Consider the following 19,754-nt stretch of genomic DNA (forward strand, 5'->3'; position numbering starts at 1 on the left):
ACACTGCTACTATGTGCATAAGAATTTAGCACAGAAAGGCAAAAATTTCATTACCTCCTCAACATTGTGGAGGAAACCATTGTGCTTAGGATTTCACACAGACGATTCAAGAAGAAAACCCAGATAACAGTTTATTCTCTCCTTAAGGCAAGAAATAGACAACTGTGGGAAGGGAGGCATGGAATGAGTGAGGGCTGTGAATATGAAATATTGTCTTCTGGAAACTCCAAAGTATATTCTAAAGCTAAAATATAAATGATTTGGAGATTTTACCTGCTCCCAAGCTTTTCCAGTTGTGTTGATGACTACAAAATAATTACTCCACTAGCAGATTTATTTTCCTAATTACTTTCTGCTCAGACTCACATCAGGAACTTAATTCAATAGGGAACAAAAAGTAAAAAACAAACTGTACTAATTTCCTGAACTGTAAAACTAAGTATTAATTCTGTTTTACGTGAGTTCCAAAACTAAACAGAAATGTGCTTTCTGTGTGTGATTTAACTCAACATGACAGAATCCATTCAAGTAAATACAGTACCATCTTTTCTCCCTAGATAGACTGGCCTCTAAGTTCTTGAGGGACAGAACTATACACCTTTCAATATATATGCAGTTTTTTGCATGCAATAAGGGATAGATATCTACTGGTTGATTGATTGTAAACTGGAAGTTTGAGCAAGAATGGGGGGATGAAATGTCTGAGGACAATGAGAAACTCTGAGAAACAATTTGAAGTAAAAATCCTAAAAGGTCAAAGACAATCTTCTAAGACTGATAAATTAGAATAGCATTTCATAAAAGTATTCCCCAGCCAATTGTGAATTCTGAACCAAACTGAAGAGGCATTCCATCTCAGTCCCTGGCTTACAATGGAATGCGTTGGCTTTCCTTGAATATTTAATAGCTAAACGGGAGGGAGGAATGAGTTGGATGGCTGGAGATACAGACTGCCCCAAATTCTAATTTGCACCAATGTGCTGTGCAAAAAATCAGAAAGAAAACAAAATTAACCAGAGTTACCTATGCTCACATTAAGAAATGTGGCAGACTCACGGAGGGGGAGAAGGGAACAAGCTTTTCTTAAGCACCTACTATGTGCCAGGCACTGAACTGCTTTTAAATATTATCTCATTTGATCCTCAGGAGGTAGCTGCTATTATGAGCCCTACTTTACTGTTGAGGAAACTGAAGCAGACAGAGGTGTGACTTGCATGGTCATACAACTAATAAGTATCTGAAGCTACATTTGAACTCAAGCCTTCCTGACTCTAGCTATCTCTATTATTAGAGATAAAAATGGCAGAGGGGTGCCACTGTGGAGTCTCACTGCTGCTCTGCTATCAAGGCCCTCTGCCTGTCACCATCTGACCTGACCCTACAAAGAAAATCCCCAGAAGGACCAGGGTACCTGTTGCCCTAACTGAATCCTTGAGATTTCCCCTATTTCTGATCTGACACTGGCTACCTTAAATTAGGACTGGTTTGTGATGATTTTCTACAAAGTATCTCTTTAATCAGACTTTGTTTAAACCAAGTTTATGGAAGGGAAGTGGGAGTGAAGATGAAAACTTTGCAATCCCTTTTCTAAAGGGATGCAGACAATAATTACAATTCTTGGCTTCCCAGACCAAACGGCCTTCCTCACCCTGCAGAAGGATTCGTGCCTATCAATCAGCTTCCAACAGATGTCACTCAGGAGCCAGGCCAAACTCCCATCTCATAACAGTTTGAATAAAATGGAGCCACAAAGGCCAATATCACTGAGACGGAGAGCGGAAATCCCTACACTGAATCCTCTTTCCAGATCATTCTCCCTCTACCCCCCATCCTGGCCCCTTCCCTCATGTACCAGGGAAGATGACCGCCCCTCAGGGGCTGGGCTCCAAAGACTTCTCCTCAAGGGATGCCTTCCTTCCCTGAAAATGGACTAGAGTCACTTCACTTCGGAGCTGGAGAACTCACAGGACCAGTTGATGCCACAGGAACAGCCCACGGCTCAGTGCCGAGGAGGAAGTGAGGAAATTTTTGAGGCAAGTCTCAAGTACAAAGCTTATTTTATGTCTCCCTCTCAAATTTAAACCAGCTGTTTCAGAACTAGTCAGAACCAAAGAAAAATGTTAAGAGGTAAAAACCTGTGGGAAAGTCATTAGGGGAACAGACCTCGTGGCATACAACATTCCCCACCTTCCCCTGCATCTTGAGCAACAGGCTGGGTTGCTTCCCTCTCATTTCATTTGAAGGTACTGTGACCAATATGAAACCATGTTGCTTAAAAATGTAATTATCATACTGCATGAAACAGCTGAGTGAGTAGAGGCTGCTGAGTATCTACGTGGCTGGCCTGAGACCTGGCAGCAAAGAGAATACCAGATCCCATGCCAAAGGGATTAAAGACAGAGCTATTCCCAGAATCCCTCGTGGGGCAGGTACATTTAACTTTGCCAGGCAAGAAACTGGTTCAGGTGGCCTTTCTCTGGGCCTCAAGAAGGGAAGAAACTCTGGCATCTATAAAGAACAGGGAGGAGAGGGAAGCTAATGTCAGAGAAGTCAGAATTACATCAATCTGAGTAAGCTTTGTTTGCATTATTAAATTGCAATTGAATAATTACAATTAAGAAGAATGGGGGTGGGGAGTGTGCAAGAACTTACTGGCAAGCAGAATTCTTCAAAGGCAGGTTTGACAAACGTAATGTACTGAGATAAGATCTGTTCCAGGTCTCTCCCTCTTTCACTGATGTCCCTTAACACTATGAGAGAAGGAAAAACAAGAGTCATGAAAATGCTGCACCGGCCAACGCCTCCCGCCTCTCTTTGAGGCCCTTTGGGCTCTGGCACACAGGAACCAGCAGACTATTCAAAGAACAGGCCAGCTGCAATCTAGGGAACACTAAGTAGCATCTGACGTCTTACCACCAAGAAAATCCCTGCATAATGCAAGGGACCACCAAGGCTAACCAAACAGCCTATTTTGTTTCTGGTATGTTTTTTTTCCATATTTTACAGTAACAAAAAAGACCTGGATCAGTCCCTTGGAGTCTGTTTCACTAGTTCGACTAGTCTAGTTCCACTGGTTCTCGGTTTAGAAAGGTCATGAGCTGCTCCTGCCTGCATGTCAAAGCCAGGTAGAATGAGGTGGGCAGAGAAAATAAATGCTTGTTAATTAAAAAAATAAAACAAAACAAGAAACTGATACATCAAAGACTTCCTGCTCCAACTTCTTTGTAAGTGAAAGATGGGATGGGGAGGGGGAGAGGGAGTGAGGCTGTGCTGGTCTGAATTCTGAGTGTGTAACAACTTGGTTAGTTCTGCTGAATTGTCTTTTCCCCTCTCTTTATTCTTTGTTCCGGGATTGCTCTAAGGATACAACGGACAACAAAGGTAATATAAAAACAAAAGATATCAATAACATTTATTAAAATAAAGGAATTATGACCTGTCCAGGTTTGCCAAGCATGCCAAACAGAACTACAATAAACAAATTATACTTTTCCATAACAACCCTGTAAAACAGATACACTTTCCCCATCAGAAAGTTGAGAACAGAGAATGTGCACAAGATGACATCACCTGGCAGCTAGTAAATGCTAGTAAATGTCAGGTGAGATTTAAACCTAGAACTCCTGACTTCAAGTCCTGTGCCCCCTTCCAGCTACATCTTGCCACTAATCTGACTAAATTTTAAGCATTTTGAGGTCACAGTGTAGTGAACAAAGTAGATTCAATAAATGTTTGCTGAATAAATGAATACTGGGAGGATAATGAATGAAACTCACTCATATTGTTCTCAGGTCTAGACCCAAAAAGGTGGGACAGAAGGGCACTTCAGGCCCTAGGTTCATGAAAATATGTTCACATGTTTTTCCCAATTACCTTATTAAGTCACCTCTCATCAGGAAAATCTTGTAATTTTTTTTTTTGGAAAAAGGTAAAGAACAACCTTGGCTTTCTCATTAACTGTGCTGCTCTCTGGTCCTCTACTTTCCCATAGATTAAAAGTAGCATAGAGGGGACCACAGAGATTACAATGAGATTTTTTTGATGACAGCCCCAAATTACCTCTGGTTAAACCTCTCTTTCCCTTACTAGGAATGTATTACATCTTCTTTAGATGTTTTTATATCAATATTTCACTGAAACCCACTCTCACTAAACAAGATGCGTTAATTTCCACCAACAAACCTCTATAAGGCATCTATTGTAGAGCTCAAAATTAGGCTGCATTTCACTGTAAACAAACCTGTAAAAGAGTAGAATGAAGAAAGATGCATCTGATTTATTCTGTATGGGGGATGGGAAGCAGAGTGGAACAGAAGAAAGGTTAGAAAAGGAAAAGGACAAAATGCCCCCCTAACTTAGCAACACTGGAATCCCTGCAAAAGCACTTTTTTTTTTCAGCTCAAGAAAGAAGGTGACAGTCCCAACACTGAAACAAGAAATAACCACAAAATCTAGTAACTCCCCTGGAAGAATCTGACAACCAGGAAGAAGAATGAATGCATTCGCTGCTCGGAGCAGCTTAGGCTGGGTCCTTTCTGGTCTGATAAAATGTACATACAGGACTGAAAACAAGAGATGACCATCAAAAAAGTCAAGATACCTATGTCTGCCAAGGGAAAAGGCACGCACCCTTGTCCAGATAACAGGAAGGGCTGTCATTTTGTAGCTTAGTACAGATTTGTCCTAACCCCTGCCCCACCACATAGGCAAAGGACAGGACATACACATAGAAACCATGCCCTTTCTACAGTTTCATCCTGGAACTTCGGGGTCTCCTCAGTCTGGAATATCCTACTAGCTCTGGGGTCTGCTCATCCTAGACTATTTCTCTGCAAGGCAAACTTCATCCCCCTTCTAATGGTGAGTAATGTTGGTGAGCTTATTTTCATCTTTCTCCCACCCTGTTCCTGACTTCCTGGATTAAAACCATGCTATGTTCCCACCAAGTACTTTCAACCTGTTCCCATTAGAACATAAACTCTTTGAGTGTCGGGACATCTTTTTTCTGCTTGTATTTGTATCCCTAGGCACTCAGCACAATGATTGTCACATGGTAAGTACATAATGAGTATTTGGTTCTCTCCTTTTTCTAGCCTTAATAGATTCATATGGAATAAATGCTTTTGACTAGACAAGAGGATGCTGGGGAGAATATAGCATCAACAGAGAGAGTAGGTCAAGTCATGGTGACTACCCTGCTCTATGGAAAAACAGTGTATGTCATTTGGGCGAAGTGCCATTCAGGCTTACAATGACTTCCTCCAAACAGCTATTTATTCAGATATTTCATAAGAGACAACTACTATGTGCTGAGCACTGTGCTAGGCACTGAGGGAAACACAAAGTTTGGATAAGACATGAATTCTGCTTATAATCCAGTACAAGAATAAGACACAAAACAAGCAACTATAATATGAAATGTTACATGATAGTTATGTTGAAAGATAAAGAATAAAAGGCTGTCAGGTCCAAAGAGGAGGACTGTTAACAAAGAGATCAGGAGTGGCTTTATATAGGAGGTGGCATTTGAAATGGGCTTTAAAGGACAGGTAGCAGAGGCAACATGAAAAGAGGGCTAGATTAGGAGTCAAAGAACATGAGTTCAAATAATGGCTCTGTCATTCACTAATACTGTGATCAGGACAAATCACTTTATTATTTATTAGGCCTTGGTTTTCTCATCTGTAAAATGACTAGATGACCTCTGATGTCCCTTCCAGGTCCACAACTACAATCTTACTCTTGCTAATTCTCTCTGATTCAAGGTGGCAAAGGAAGAGAAAATTAAAGAGAAATTCCAGCATTTATAACACACTTCATATTTACAATGAAGAAGTCAGTTGCTCAGGGATCAGTAAATAAATCAATCTGGATCTCATTTCATGCCTTGAATTCTGGGGAAGGGTGCACTTGTGAAGGAAAAGTTCAGAAAGAGCCAGGTATTAGTTCCTTTAAGTCTAATTGGCTTTATTCACATATCCTTAGATGAGAGACATCAATGTCATGAAGGTAGAAATCCCATCGCAAAAGCATTTGCCCATGGAGACCAACCAGGTCTCCCCTTGGAATATCAATGAAAAGGAAAAACATATAATTATATTTAAAAACAAACAAACAAGAAAAATTGGATGGAGGAGGGAGGTAAACTTTAAGCCTCATGTAATGCTTTTCCATGTGACCACTACTTCTTCCTCTCCTTAAGCACACCTCTGTTACAAAAGGGTAGTTCAGAAAGCTGGAAAATCTCACATACATACTAGAGAGAGATGGTATACCAGTGGATGAATCTCAGAAACAGTAAGTGATCAGCAAGGAGAATGCTTTGATGCATGCACAATATATCTTGTTGTATGAAGGGAAGGATTAAAGAAAGGGACACAAAAGTCTACTCTAAAAACAAGCCACATGAAGAAGGAGAAAGCCTTGACTGTCTCACTCTGACAACTATTACTACCTAAGAGTTAGAGCCAGAAAGAACCTGAAATATTACTCCAGCCCACTCTCTCATCTTAAATAAGAAAAGTGAGACTTAAGAGAAATTATGAGATTTGACAGTCACACACAACTAAAAAGTCACAGAACTGTGATTCCAGCTTGGGTCCCCTACTTCCAAATCCCAGACTCTGCTTAAGGCTGGACGAAGACATGCAGAAAAGGTAACAAATACAGAGGAAGTTTTAACTAAAGAAAGTGACTTGAAAACATAAAAAGCAATGAAATACATGAAATAGAACTTTTTTTCAAGTTTATTTCTATATGGAAATATGCGAGAGATAGAAACCTAGAAAGCATCAAGGGACCACTTTACAAGATAATTAAGGCAGGGTAAGATATCAAAATAAGTTAAAAAATATAATTAATGGACAATATTATTATCATCCCACCCCCAAAAGGCAAGTAAGCAACATCAATAACTCTTGCCAGCTATATTACTTTTACATATTTTTTGTGAGTAAAATAACAAAAAAAGATTTGACTCAGTAAGACAAAATGTAGCTTTAGAGTTCTCCTCCAACCTCAGATCTCTAATGCCTGTTAGGATCAAAGAAGATTCCTTGATATTTAGCAACAGGACAACAGAAATCATCCTGTTCAGTACCTGATTATTCATTTCAAGTGAAGTATAAACATTTGTGCCTGTTGGAAAACATTCACATGTGGCTGTCTGCTCTCTGAATGGAAGCACTAAGGGCCCTTTCACCTATGATTATTCTTGATTTATCCCATTCTCTGAGGCTTTGACTTCAGCTCCAACTTCATGGGCTGGACTGGCAATGATGTGAGCCTGGGCCTGTGGTCACCCAGCCCAATATCATGTTCTAACATTATCTGGGAATCTGTGAGTAACAGTGGTGGGAAATCTAACGGGAAAGCCTAATGACTACCTGGCACACCGAAGTGAGGGCAAGCAGGCCTACATGATGTGCTTGTGTGCACACACATGCACACATACACAGTGTTTTCTATAGAAAGTTAAGGAAACGATACAAGGGCTTTCATGGGGGACCAATAAATGGGGGAGAGGGGGAAGGACTGAGCAGAGTGCAGCAGTGTAGGGTAGGACAGGGGAGGGGAGAAATATGAAAAGATTTCCTAACTCAATCTGGGTAGTAGCATCATTAAAAAGAAAGTCCACCATATCTTGCCCCTAAGCAGTATAGCTTTAAAGACACAGGCTTACAGAATCAGAGGATGCTAGGCCCAGATCATCTGGTCCTTATTTTACAGATGGGAACCAGGGCTCAACAAAAGCTAAACAGTGGAAGAGCTCCCAACTCCAGTCTACCACACTGCTTTCTCTGGAGAGTCACCTATTACACATTACAATGCTCCTAGGAAGAGAAAAATCAGGTTTTCACTTCCCTACAGTCTTCTAATGTCTCTCTTTTTTTCATCTGGATACGGAACCTAATAGTTATTGCAAAAGACAAACTGTAGAACTTAGGCAGGCAACAGGGCCCAGAGGAAAAGAGCATGGGCTCTCTCTGAAGTACCTGGGTTCCCATCCTGGGTGTGTTCACTACCTGTGTGACACTTTAAAGAACTCATTGAAACTTGCTAGTCTTCCAATTTCTTATGTGCAAAATGAATAGGTCAGACTGGTTCCCTTCTAGCCATGGGGCTATGATCCTATCAGCATTTTATCTGCCTAAAAATCAATCTGTATGGGCCCTGAGAACCAAAATGACATTCAGGGGCTGTGGCCATGGGATCTGTTCTCACCAGTGCTTCTCCTATAAAACTGGCAACATTACTGACCCAGTGCATGGGTTATTAGACAGAACTAAAACACATAAAGCACTTTAAAATAAACAAACCAACCCACATCTACTATGTGCCTAGCATGGGCCAGGATATGTGCCTACTGTGCTAGGTGGGAGGAAACAAAGGTAAAACAAAATTGTCCTTGAATTTTATCAAAACAAAAGTGTATGTGGAATTAAATACAAGATCATTTTTCAAGAGTGGGGCACTGGGCGGGGGGGAGGGAGATTAGAAAAGGCCTCATATAGGAGATGGCATTGTGTTTTTAAAAGCATATAAGATTAAAAAAAAGTGAGTAAACTGTCTATACCCCTTGAGTCCGATATCCCATTAAGATGCAAAAAATAGTCTCAATTACACCAAAAGCAGCATTTGTGTCATGGAAAAACAAAACAGAAATAAAGTTGATGCTCACTGATTAGTGATGGGCTAAGTAATTATAGTAAATAAATGCAATGAGATATTATTGAGTGATATATAATTATAAAAAGGAAGGCCAAAGAGAAGAAGCAAAGGAAGACTTACAGGAGACAGATACTAGCAAAGCCAGGAAAAGACACTTAATTCAACAATGTAAATTGAAAGAATAACAACAACAAAAAAAACTTAATATGGTGTAATCATAAAGACCAAGCTTTGTGCCAAAGAAGAGATACAAGAAAATGTGTCCCTCCCTCCCTCCCCACCCCCGCCGCCCCTTTCCAGAGATGCGAAACCCTACTGGATTTGGCTGAGGTATCAGTCACTCTTGCTTAACTGTTCCCCCACCCATTTCTTGTTTATTTTATTAGAAAGGATTGATTCCTGATTAGAGAACAGGAGAGGGACATCCTGGGAGACGAAAGGGATGCAAAAGCAAAAGATAAATGGAAAACATTTTTTAAAAGATGATTTGAAAAAAAAATTGGATATAGGGGAAAACTGGCAGAACTACTCTCTAGTTAAGGTTTAAAGGACAGACTGTTCTTGACTCAGAATACCCTGAAGCCAAATGTCCTGATCTTACACTGAATTTCCCACAAGGACGCTATTTGGAACTGAGTATTCAGCCCAAGCCCTTTCCCGTAAGCCCGCACGCCAGCCTCTTAGGTTACCCAACAGTGACCTCACCGGGGATTTATTATCCGGTACAGAATGACTGACTAATACTGCCTCTAATGTCACCAGAAACACTTCCCCATAAGACATTCTGGAAGGAAGAGGGCTCTTCTGCTCGCAGGTGAGCACATTCAGGCTATGAATTCCCACGGGAAAGAAAGTAGGATCCAAAGTCTATGTTGCTTATACCACAATATGAAGGGGAGGCTTCCAGACCCACCTCTACGGGAGAGTCGAGTGTCTGCGTCCGTGTCCACAAAGAGCTTCATCTGGAAGAGGTCTCGCACCTCCTGGGAATAGAAAGCAAGGATCCCTTCAAAAAGCACCACATCGGCGGGATACACAGTCACCGTCTCCTCTTTCCTGCCAGGCACAAGGCAGAAAGTGAAAAACGGTCAGACAAAAAAGGACAGAATACTGAGAAAAGGGCAGGAAGGAGGGCATCTGACGAGGAGGTTAGATTCTCTGCCAAACTCTGAGTCAGGGGCAAAGCTTTTGGAAAGGGCACAAGAGGATAAAGTTTCAAATTCTACCCATATATGACCAATCACTTAACCTCTCTGGGACTCAGTTTCCCCCTCAGTAAAACAAGAGGGTTGTGCTCAATGGCATCTGAAGTCCCTTCTAGGTCTAAAATTATGAAACCATGATCATACTCTCTGTCCACCTTCTTACCCCAGGGACAAAGAAAAGGGTTTAGTTAAAACAGCTTTAAGGAGCCTTCTGCGATATACGGGGTGCAAGGACACCACAGTCACAATTGGGACAAGAGCCTCTTCTAAAGTGACTGAAGGCACTTAATAAGGGCAACTAGGTGACAGTGGATACAGCACTGAGCTTGGAATGAGGAAGACTCATCGTCCTAAGTTCAAATCTAGCCTCAGAAATTGACTAGCTGGGTGACTTAACCTTGTTTGCCTCAGTTTCTTCATCCGTAAAATGAGCTGAAGAAGGAAATGGCAAACCCCTCAAGTATCTGCCAAGAAAATCCCAAATGGGGTTAAACAAAGAGTTGGACATGACTGACTCTCCATGACCCCATTTGAACTTTCCTTGGCAAAGATACTGAAGTGGTCAACTCATATGTTGACAGGCAAAGCTGGAGAAAATCATGAAACTAGACTGACTGGGTCCACTACAGATTTATGATACATAATCTCAACTGGGCTTTCACCACGGCAAGACTATCCTTTTACATCTCCCTAAGTGATTCATTATCCCATTCAACACAGAAGCTTTTCTAAAACTTATCCCTCAAGCCTCCCACATCCCTTCTCTATCAGATAAGAACCTTGCCTCAAATTCTCTGAAAAAAATTGAGGCCATTTGCTAGGAGCTCCCTCTTCTCCTTTCCTGCTCATCTCATATCATTCTAATGTCTTCCAACAATGTCTCCTCCTTCATGAGGGGGGGTGACCCTTTTCCTAACTAAGGTAAACTCCTTTAAATGCACAAGTGGTCCCATTTCATCAATCTTCAAGAGACCACCTCTGTCATCCCCATTCTCACTAATCTTTAATCTCTCCCTCCCTGTTACCTACAAATATACCCATGTCTTTCTCTAGCCTCAAAAAAGCCCTCCCTGTATTGGTCCATCACCAATAACTATGATCCTTCTCCATTTAGAGGCTAAACTCCTTGAGAAGACCACCTACAAGGACAGCTAGGTGGCACAGTGAATAGAGTACTGGCTCTGGAGTAAAGAGGACTTGAGTTCAAATCCGGCCTCAGACACTCAACACTTACTAGTTGTGTGACCCTGGGCAAGTCACTTAACTAAGGAAGGAAGGAAGGAAGGAAGGAAGGAAGGAAGGAAGGAAGGAAGGAAGGAAGGAAGGAAGGAAGGAAAGAAGGAAGGAAGGAGGGAAGGAAGGAAAGACAGGAAAAGAGAAGACCATCTATAATCAGTGTCTCCACCTCCTCTCCTCTCCCAGAATTCAAGATGCTCTGTAATCTGGCTTCTAACCTCATCATTTGATGAAATCTGTTCTTTCAAAAGTCACCAATGACCTCTAAAGATGCCAAAATACAATAGCCTTTTCTCAATCTTCATCTTTCTTGACCTATCTGTAGCCTCTGACATTGCCAATCACGTTCCTTTCCTTGATCCTCTCCTGGCTCTCCTCCTACCAGTCTGACCATTCCTTCTCAGAGGCCCTTTGCTGGATCTTTTATCCTTTGTCTCCCCAATGCTTAGAACAGTACTTGGTACATGACAGAGACTTAATAAATGCTTGTTAACTATGGTGAAGGCACCACCGTTCTTCCAATATCCTAGAGGTTCACAGCCTCAAAATTATCCATTCTCCCTCAATCATCCAATCAGCTACCAAATCTTGTCATTTATACCACTATTGTACTCTGACCTTTTATCTCTATTTGCAAAGTCACCATCTAGTTCAGGACTTCATCTCTATTACCAACAGCCTCCTACCTGGACTCCTTGCCTCAAGGTTCTCTCCATTCCAATCCATCCCCCACATACGTGACTGTCAAAATGATTTTCTTTAAGCACAGACATGACCCTACTCAAACTCCACTGGCTGACTTTTTGCTTCTAGGATAAAATATGAATGCCTCTGTTTGGCTTTTAAAACCCTTCACAATACAGCCCCAACCTATTCCAGTCTCATAATATAGTATTCCTTTCCCAAAATCTATGGTGCAACCAAACTGGCCTTCTTTTTGTGCTCCCATCGTGGCTCATCAACACACATTTGCACTGACCATCCTCTTCGTTTGGAATGCAAGCTCTTCCCAACTCCTTTTCACAGAATTGCTCTCTTGACTTTCAAGTACCACTATCTATATAAAGCCTTCTCTGAAGCACCAGAGTACTGCCCCTAACTGCCTTGTACTTGTCTGGGATATGGACATGCTTTCTCCCCCACAGAATGAAAGCTCTTTGGGAGAGGGGGAGGGAATCTTTTTGTCTTGGTTATCTTCAGTGACTAGCACAATGCTTTATAAATGCTTAAACTAGAAGAACTAAGCTTTAACTAGGAAAAATGCTACCCCTAGGCAAAGGTATCCAAGAAGCTAAATATTTGGAGACCGCCTATAAATAAGAGATTACATAATGACCCTGGGCTTTGGGGCAGCTAAAAATCAAAGAATTAAGTCCCTAGTCTGATTAAGGATTCCCTAGTTCTTAATCAGATAATCTGATACTGCTTTCACTGAATAGGCCTGGAAAGCTAATAATAACAGTAACAATAACTTACATTTATATAGTGCTTGCTATGTGCCAAACACTATGCTAAGCACTTTACATGTATTATTTGATCCCTCATACCAACCCTCAGAGGTAGATGCTATTGCTGTTCACACTTTATAGGTGAGAAAATTGAGGCAGACAGAGATGATGGGACTTTCTAAGAGTTACACAGCTAGTGTCTGAGGCTACATTTGAACTCGGGTCTTGCTGACTCCAGGCACAGTGCTCTATGCACTGAACCACCTTAGATGCCTAGGTGAAGGAAGAAGGTGGAAATATTAGTAGGGCTGGCTGATTCTTTATCTAGTCTTTGCCTAACAACCCCAATCCTATTTCACCACCCCACATCAGTAGGATAGAAAAGGGCTTGTTGTCTTTACAATCCCTTTCCCCCATTAACTTCCAGCCTTCTGATATAGGATCTTAAGGGTAAAAGCTCATTTTTATGACCCACCACCAGCTTTAGGTAGCGCGTGATGAAGTTGCAGGCATGCCCACAGCACTGGTGCTGTCAATGAATATGTCCTATTACAAACACAACCATAAACCTTATCTCCCAGTCCTAAAACTCTACCTACATGAGGCAGTTCAGACCCAAGAGCTGCAAGCCTACTATGTGCTCTGGGAAGGAAGAGCAAAAATCCCCACCCCTGAGCAAGGGAGGAAGTCTCTTACCGAGAATGGGAGACGAAGTCGTACACAGGAATCTGAACTGTCTTTCCTTCTGTAATTTCTTTGAGGGTTTTGAAGATGAGCTCATTGTCGAAGGCATCTAAGGAAATAGAGGTGCTCTTGGCTCAGTTGTATACCCCATAAAGCCCTAAAAATGTTTCAAAATGACACAAACACCCACAAGTGTTGAGAGTTTATTGACTTTTCTCCCTGTAATGAGGCACTTGGTAGCCAGCACACAATGACAAGTGGGTTCTCATTTCAGGCACATCCTTAAAAAAGAAGGTAATGCATTCTGCCTGCATCCCTCTCCTCCTTTCTTTGTAGAAGCTGGTGGCCATAATCGTGGAACAACACATGTAACATCAGGCTGTTATATACTTGTTAGTCCTGATGAACTTTTTCTCCCTCTTCTTAAAAGTCCAGCTTTCCTTCCCCCTTCTCCACCAGTTTCAGATCAACTCAAAGGGCACTGATATAGCTAGAAATCGGAATCCCTGGTAAGATCAGGAGCAGGATGGCTAGAAGAGCAATGTTTTGGCAGAAACCCAGGACTGCTTTGCTAATCACTAATCGATTCCCCACAGGGGCAGGACTTGCGTGCTGATAAAGGCCGCCAGAGGGTGGGGAAATGCAGCTGTGAGCATGTAGGCAGCCAGAGTGCTGAATATGTGTGTATGTGTGTGTGTGTGTGTGTGTGTGCGCGCGCGCGCACATGCTCATGCAGTGTGGTTAGGGCAGGGGGGTTCCTGTCCTGTCTTGTCTGTCTCTCTCCCTCCCTCTTTCCTTTTCCCCCACCTACCACCAAACTAGACAGTGCCACTTCCTTACCTGGGTGGTCAAAGTTGAACTGGCCCTTGAGGGCCTTGGCCTTCTGCTCCACGGTCAGCACCCGGTAGAAGCTGTCCTGACTCAGGATCACCACCTGCTTCTGGTGATAATCCACCTCATTCTGGCCCAGCAGCTGCACAATTTTGGAACACACTGAAGACTGCAACAGGAGAACAAAAACTGGTGGTTAGGTTACAAGGGAGAAAGGTAACAGGTTGGGAGAGGCCCCATCTCCCTAGGCTGGAGGGCAAGCTTAGGGGTGTGGAAAGTCAGGACCTGTGGGTGCTTATAATTCCCTACTTCATCAACATATATGGATCTCAATAACCCATAACAAGGATGGCACAGATAATAAATTTTAAAAAAAATTTAATCTCATTTTAGTTTGACTGACTTCCCTTTCTCTTATCTTTCTGCCCCATCAGCCTCTAGCTAGAGGCATAAAGATAATGAAATTGTACAAAGGAGAAGGAAGGGAATAATTGTTATTTAGACAGTGCTTTAAGATTTGCTAACTTTTCCCACCAGAATTTGGTTAATAAAATAATATGATCCCATTTTTCTAGGTGAAGAAATGAAGAGTTCTAGAGTTAAGTGACCTGCTATGACCATGCCATAATCACATTCTGAGTTAGGATTTAAAAACCTAGGACCTAGGTCTTTTGACTTGGTGTCTAATGCTGTTTGACTACATCATGCTACTTTCTCAGCAAGGAAAGAAAAAAGCAGAGAGATGTGCAAACTCCTAGATAATAAAGTGAATAATCAGTTCCAGGTAACCAGAAAGTACTTGTAGTATTCCAGACAGCCCTCACTGGAACATTTTTATGCATGTCCTTAATCATGTAAGCTGGATAATTCTTTTGTGCTGGTAAAAGCTGCTGTGCTCCTGAAGTCTAGAACACAAGGTCACCCTCTAAATATGGCATTTCCTTTTGAAACATTACATGGTCCTAGACCAAAGCATAAACCTTATCATTTTGGGGAAAAGCCATAGTACCCTGCATAGGTCACCACACTGACCTGCTAACCTCTGCACCAAGCTATTGGGATGTCCTGGATAAATGGACACCTTGTAAAAGCCTATGCTACTCCCTTGCTCTCTAAAGGTCCACGGCCCACACAAGTTAGGAATCACTGATCTCACCTAACCCCCTTTACTTTACAGATGAGAAAACTGGGATACAGTGACTTGCCCATGGGCACATAATCAGAAACAGGTCTGGAAATGAGATCTCTTGTCCAGAGTCTTTTCCACACTACAGACAACTGTGTATGTTATGCCTTAAGGAGACTTGATACAAAAACCTCATTCTATAGTCCCTATAGTTTCCTTTGAGAACTTCATTATGATATCTTGTAAAATTCTGGATAAAACTGCCCTTGTTAACACAAACAAGGTGGGACCATTTCAGTAAAAATACACAAGGGCATGGGATTATAGATTTAGAACAGGAAGACACCGGCCTCCTTGCTATTCCTCTCCCAAAACACCCTGATTCCATGCATTTTCACTGGGTAGCCACGGCCCTAGAAGGGTCTCCTCCCTCCTCCATTCCTGGCTTCCCTTGAGTCTCAGTTAAAATGCCACCTTCTTCAAGAAGTCTATTCCCTTCAATGCTACAGCATTTCTCCCGTTGATTACCTCCAATTTATACTGTATATAGTTGTTCCATGGTTCCCCGTCCATTTGATTATAAGCTACTTGAAGGAAAGGACTGATTTGTCTTTATTTGTACTCCCAGTGTTTGGCACAGTACTTGACACATAGTAAGTAGACCCTTAATGAATGCTTGTAGACTTGACAGGACACAAACTCTGTCATTTTATATACGAAAAGGTGAGACTCAGAGAGGATAATTAACTTATTCAAGATAACAAAGGTAGGCGTTCTGGTTAGAGTACCAGGGCTAGAATCAGGAAGACTCTTCTTCCCAAGTTCAAATTTGGCCTCAGACACTTATTAGGTGTGTGACCCTGGGCAACTGTTTGCCTCAGGTTTCCTCATCTGTAAAATAAGTTGGAAAACCCCAAATGCGATCACAGAGTCAGACATGACTAACAACAACTTCTGACTTCAAATCTATATCCTGTATGTCACCCGAGTCTATAATTTAAGAACCAGATATTAATTTGTATAAATTAAAAATCCATCTGGAAGACCATGGATCCACAGTCTAGCAGATGGTCCTGGTCTTCGTGTTCTCTTTCTAGAAAGCTGAGTTGGATAGAGGGAAGATGGCATGGGTGTAGTCACTCACCCTTTAGAACTTTTAATTTTCTTATTTTTATCAAATAATGGAAAAGGATCATTTTGGAACAATATGATACTTTAGTTAATGAAAAAAATAAGTTGAGTTCACAAATGTGAAATTCAAAGGGTGTGTTCAGATTACAGAAATCGCCTGACACTATGAATGAAATCCACTTTATAGAAGTAATCAGTTGAATAATGAGGAAACAGAACAAACGAAAATGCCCAAAGGAATCTCTGAAAGGCGGGAGTTTTGAATTATATCATAACAGCTAATTACAGTATGATATAACTGGGGAAAGTAATAGGCATATACCCCAAGGAGGTCAAAGACTGAAAGAATGGCCCTAAATACCAAAATATTTATAGAAGGACCTTTTTGTGGTTGCCCAGAACAAATCACGGGTAAAGGTCATGGTCTATTACTGTGCTGTAAGAAATTACAAATGTGACGACTTCTAAGAAATATAATAAGGCTTTTATGAACTAATACAGAGTAAAATAAGAATTAGGAAAATATTCTACTCAGTGACTATACGAATGATAAAAGGAAGCTGAATTCTGAGTACCTATAATAAACAATCTTGTTTCTGGATAATAGATAATGAAGCATGGACATCTCTCAATAGAAAGGCAGGGAACAACAGTTACATAGTGATGTATATACACTGGCAAACATAGTCATTGTATGTTGTTTTTGCTGAGCTTTTATCATAAAGGAGGGTCCAATGCTGAGGGGAGAGGTAAGAAAAGGATTTATCCAGAAATAACAAAAGTAAAAGCAAAAGGCTTGACATTTTAAAATAAAATATGGGGATTAGATTGGGAATTTTATTTATGGGCTTATCAGTATTATAACAGATAAGACTATGCCTTGGCTTTACCATCTACAAAATGGGGATGGAAAATTAATTTGACAATTATTTTTGTATATAAAAGCCAGTTAGGTGGACTAATCATTACTGTGTGACATTCTGAGTAACTACAACAATCTTGGAGAAGAGATGATGAAGCACGGTGGGGAATTACAGTTACATGATGATGCATATACTATCAAACACGGTCACTCTATGTTGTTTTTGTTTAACTTTTTCTTTATGTAAAGGAGGATTCAGTGCTGGGAGTTGGAACTGCAAGAGGGATTCTTCAGAATGTATTCCAGAAGGTATCCCACTAAAGCACTTAAAATGTACTCACTTAAGCCTTCCCTAAACTGGATCTGAAGTTAGATGTGGGTTTAAATCCCCATTTTGTTTGTGATTTATGTAAATATGGTTACCTAATCTCTCTGGCCTCAGTTTCCTCATCTGTAAATATGGGGATTAGATGGTCACTAACGTCCCTTCCCATGCTTACATCATAATTCAATAATCATTTCCAACGTAATGGAAAGACAGAAAGACTAGCAGAGTTGAGTTCAAGGGCATAAACATGACTCAGAATAAGACAAATAGATGCTACAATAGGATAGCACTAGTGTGTGATATCTATGTTTTGCAGGTGTCAGCATATCCTTTATACTCTGTGGGACTCGGCACCAATGAAAGAAAAAGTCCAAATCAATGTCACACACATACACATACACGACATATGTACACATGTGTGTATTGGTATATGCACGTGTATAATGTATGTGTAGTGTGGGTGTGTATTGGTATGTGCACATGCACACATGTCTATACATGCACTGTGTGTGCACATGCATAAATTTTGATATTAAAACACGTTTCTGAAAATATGTACATATATAATGACATGTATGTATGGCAAAGGCTTCTACTAGTTGGAAATACAAAGCAGCCACTATTCACCATGTGGACAAGGCAGTGAGACACAAGTTGTTGTTACCACCCAAGGCAATATCGTATCTCCACCCAGTTCTTATTATATGTTGACTAAGGGTCACTGTCCCAGCTTAGCTCACAATACTCAGTGGTTTCCTGTTACCTAGCGAACCAAGTTCAAACATCTTTATTTGACCAGCAAGCAGGGCATTCCAAAATCTACCAACATGCTACCTTTCCAGCTTTATTTTATCTTCCTCGTTCCTGATACTCTCTGCTCCAGCTAAACATGACTTGCTATTGGTCTGTTTTAAGTTGTCTTTGATTTTGAGGCAGTAGCCATGAACTAAGTTAAGCACTGCATTAGGGAAGACTCCTTTCTGCCACTGTGGAGGTAGGGGAGTTTGGGCATCAGCAGAAGTACCCTGACTCTAAGGAATGTCCTTCCTCCTCCTTTTCCAACTGTTCAGTGCCACCTCCTCCACACAGCCTCTGCTGATCACCTCGATCAATATTGCCCTCTTGGACCTCCCAAAGTATTCTTGCTTTGTATTTCTCTGATGTGCTACATATACTTATCCTGTGACCCTACGTGTCAGCCACCACTTGGGAATTATGGTTAAAGGTCACGGCCTATTACTGTGCTGTAAGAAATGACAAATACGAGGAATTCTAAGAAATATAATAAGACTTTTGTGAACCAATACAGAATTTTTAAAAGTCAGGAGAATATGCTACTTGACTATACTAATAACAAAATGGAATGCCCTATACTCCCCTACCTCCACAATGGCACAGTGGAGTCTTCTCTAAGGAGATGCTTAACCTAGTCCAACGGCTACTGTCCCGAATTCACAGACAACTTAAAGTAGACCAACAGCATAGAATGGTACTCTATTCTGTGCCCTTGGGAGATCGAAAAAGAATCTGTATGGACTGAGGAATCAATGTTATGGACAGCATTTCAGACAGTGTAGAAGTAAGCTTTTAAAATCAGAAAATATACTCTAGGGATGAGACCAAGTATTTCATAGAATAGGCCTTTTTCTCCAAAGGCCTCAAAGTCAGTGCCATCCATCTCAGCAGCAACGCTCAGTGATCCTATAACCTACTTACTGGCAAGTTCCATGAGAGCAGATTTAATCTTTCTACTCCTACAAATTTCCTACCCGGCACAGTGATCTGGAAACAGGAAGCAATAAATAAAAGGCTGCTGAACATGCAGTCCCCCATGTCTAGAATGCAGTACCTCTTCACTTCTGCCTCTACTCTCTATTATTGCCTTTGCGTTCCTTCCAGAGTCCAAAGCACAGCTTAGGTTACTTCCTACATTAGGTATTTCTTAATCTCCTTAGTTATTACCAATCTTTCCATATTTGACTTGCTTTGTGTATTCTTTGTATTTATGTGCCTGTAGGTGGCCAGGTGGCTCAGTACGTAAGGTTAGACTTGGAGTCAGGAAGTTCAAATATAGTCTCATACATTTACTAGCTGTAAGGTAGGCATATTATTATCCCTGTTTTACAGATGAAGAAACTAAGGCAGAGAGGGATAATAATATGCCTACCTCCCAGGGTTATTGTGAAGATCAGATGAGACAACACCTGCACACTACTCTAACCCTTAAATCACT

At 41.2% G+C, this 19,754-nt stretch overlaps 1 protein-coding gene across 1 annotated transcript in view; it reads right to left on the minus strand.

Annotated features, from left to right (window-relative positions):
• The window catches only part of UCK2 (uridine-cytidine kinase 2), a 74,261-nt gene that overhangs the window by 5,077 nt on the left and 49,430 nt on the right, over positions 1-19,754 (minus strand). The window contains exons 2-5 of the mRNA XM_020979011.2: positions 14,084-14,243; positions 13,256-13,352; positions 9,584-9,726; positions 2,653-2,750 (exon numbers count right to left, since the gene is read on the minus strand). Of these exons, the coding sequence (XP_020834670.1) occupies positions 2,653-2,750; positions 9,584-9,726; positions 13,256-13,352; positions 14,084-14,243 (498 nt within the window). The remainder of the gene's footprint in view (positions 1-2,652; positions 2,751-9,583; positions 9,727-13,255; positions 13,353-14,083; positions 14,244-19,754) is intronic.

The sequence above is a fragment of the Phascolarctos cinereus genome, unplaced genomic scaffold (genome assembly GCF_003287225.1).
Source record: "Phascolarctos cinereus isolate Bilbo 61053 unplaced genomic scaffold, phaCin_HiC Scaffold_5;HRSCAF=322, whole genome shotgun sequence".
In the NCBI taxonomy this organism is placed as follows: Eukaryota; Metazoa; Chordata; class Mammalia; order Diprotodontia; family Phascolarctidae; genus Phascolarctos; species Phascolarctos cinereus.